Source organism: Trachymyrmex septentrionalis, unplaced genomic scaffold (assembly GCF_001594115.1).
Source record: "Trachymyrmex septentrionalis isolate Tsep2-gDNA-1 unplaced genomic scaffold, Tsep1.0 scaffold114, whole genome shotgun sequence".
Lineage (NCBI taxonomy): Eukaryota > Metazoa > Arthropoda > Insecta > Hymenoptera > Formicidae > Trachymyrmex > Trachymyrmex septentrionalis.
This window is the reverse complement of record NW_017304269.1, coordinates 1,624,375-1,625,076: the sequence shown is the minus strand read 5'-3', so window position 1 is coordinate 1,625,076 and position 702 is coordinate 1,624,375. Positions and strand designations below refer to the sequence as shown.

General features: G+C 28.6%; 1 protein-coding gene across 1 annotated transcript in view; it reads left to right on the top strand.

Moving 5' to 3' along the window:
* Window positions 1-702, top strand: part of LOC108753678 (membrane metallo-endopeptidase-like 1) — a 7,195-nt gene that overhangs the window by 936 nt on the left and 5,557 nt on the right. The window contains exon 3 of the mRNA XM_018495496.1: window positions 1-677. Coding sequence (XP_018350998.1) covers window positions 1-677 — 677 coding nt within the window. The remainder of the gene's footprint in view (window positions 678-702) is intronic.

Below are 702 nucleotides of genomic sequence, written 5' to 3'. Positions count from 1 at the left end.
ATTATACTTCGAATGAAATCTTTGAAAATGTAGAAACTACAGAAAAAAGCATCGACTTGACTACATTGCCACATGATATTATAACTGATAATATCATCAATAATGCAACTTCAATATCATCAAGTGAACCAATTGGCGTCACTACAAAATATACTTCAATTGTTGATATTATAAATAATATTATGTCATCAACTACTAAGGAATTTATAAGTGATTCTACTGACGGATATTACAATTCGAATAAATCAGAAGTTGACATTGTGACTAATAACATTATAATTTCAACATTGCTGACACAGTTCAACGATACCGAAGAGAATGTTTCTGAGAATTCTACTAAAAAATATGAGAGATTAAGAGTTGGTATTGATAATATTACATTTTCAACAACGCCGAGTCTTCTTGAAGAAAGTACAAGTGCTAAACATTCTTCCATTAAGAACAATTATTCTAAGATTTTGCAATCTGAAGTAACAACGAGTAATATTTTAACTCGATCAGATCCTCAAGAAAATGAAGATACTAGAAATTCTACAACGAAAGATTTAAATTATGAAGAATCTGCAGTTACGAAGTACAATGCGACGTTAATTAATGAGAATGAAATGACAGAGAACTCTCCTACAATAAATTATACTTCACTTATGGATGAGAAGTTTTCCACAAAAGTTGAAAGTGTAATTAAATTTTAATATTAAAATT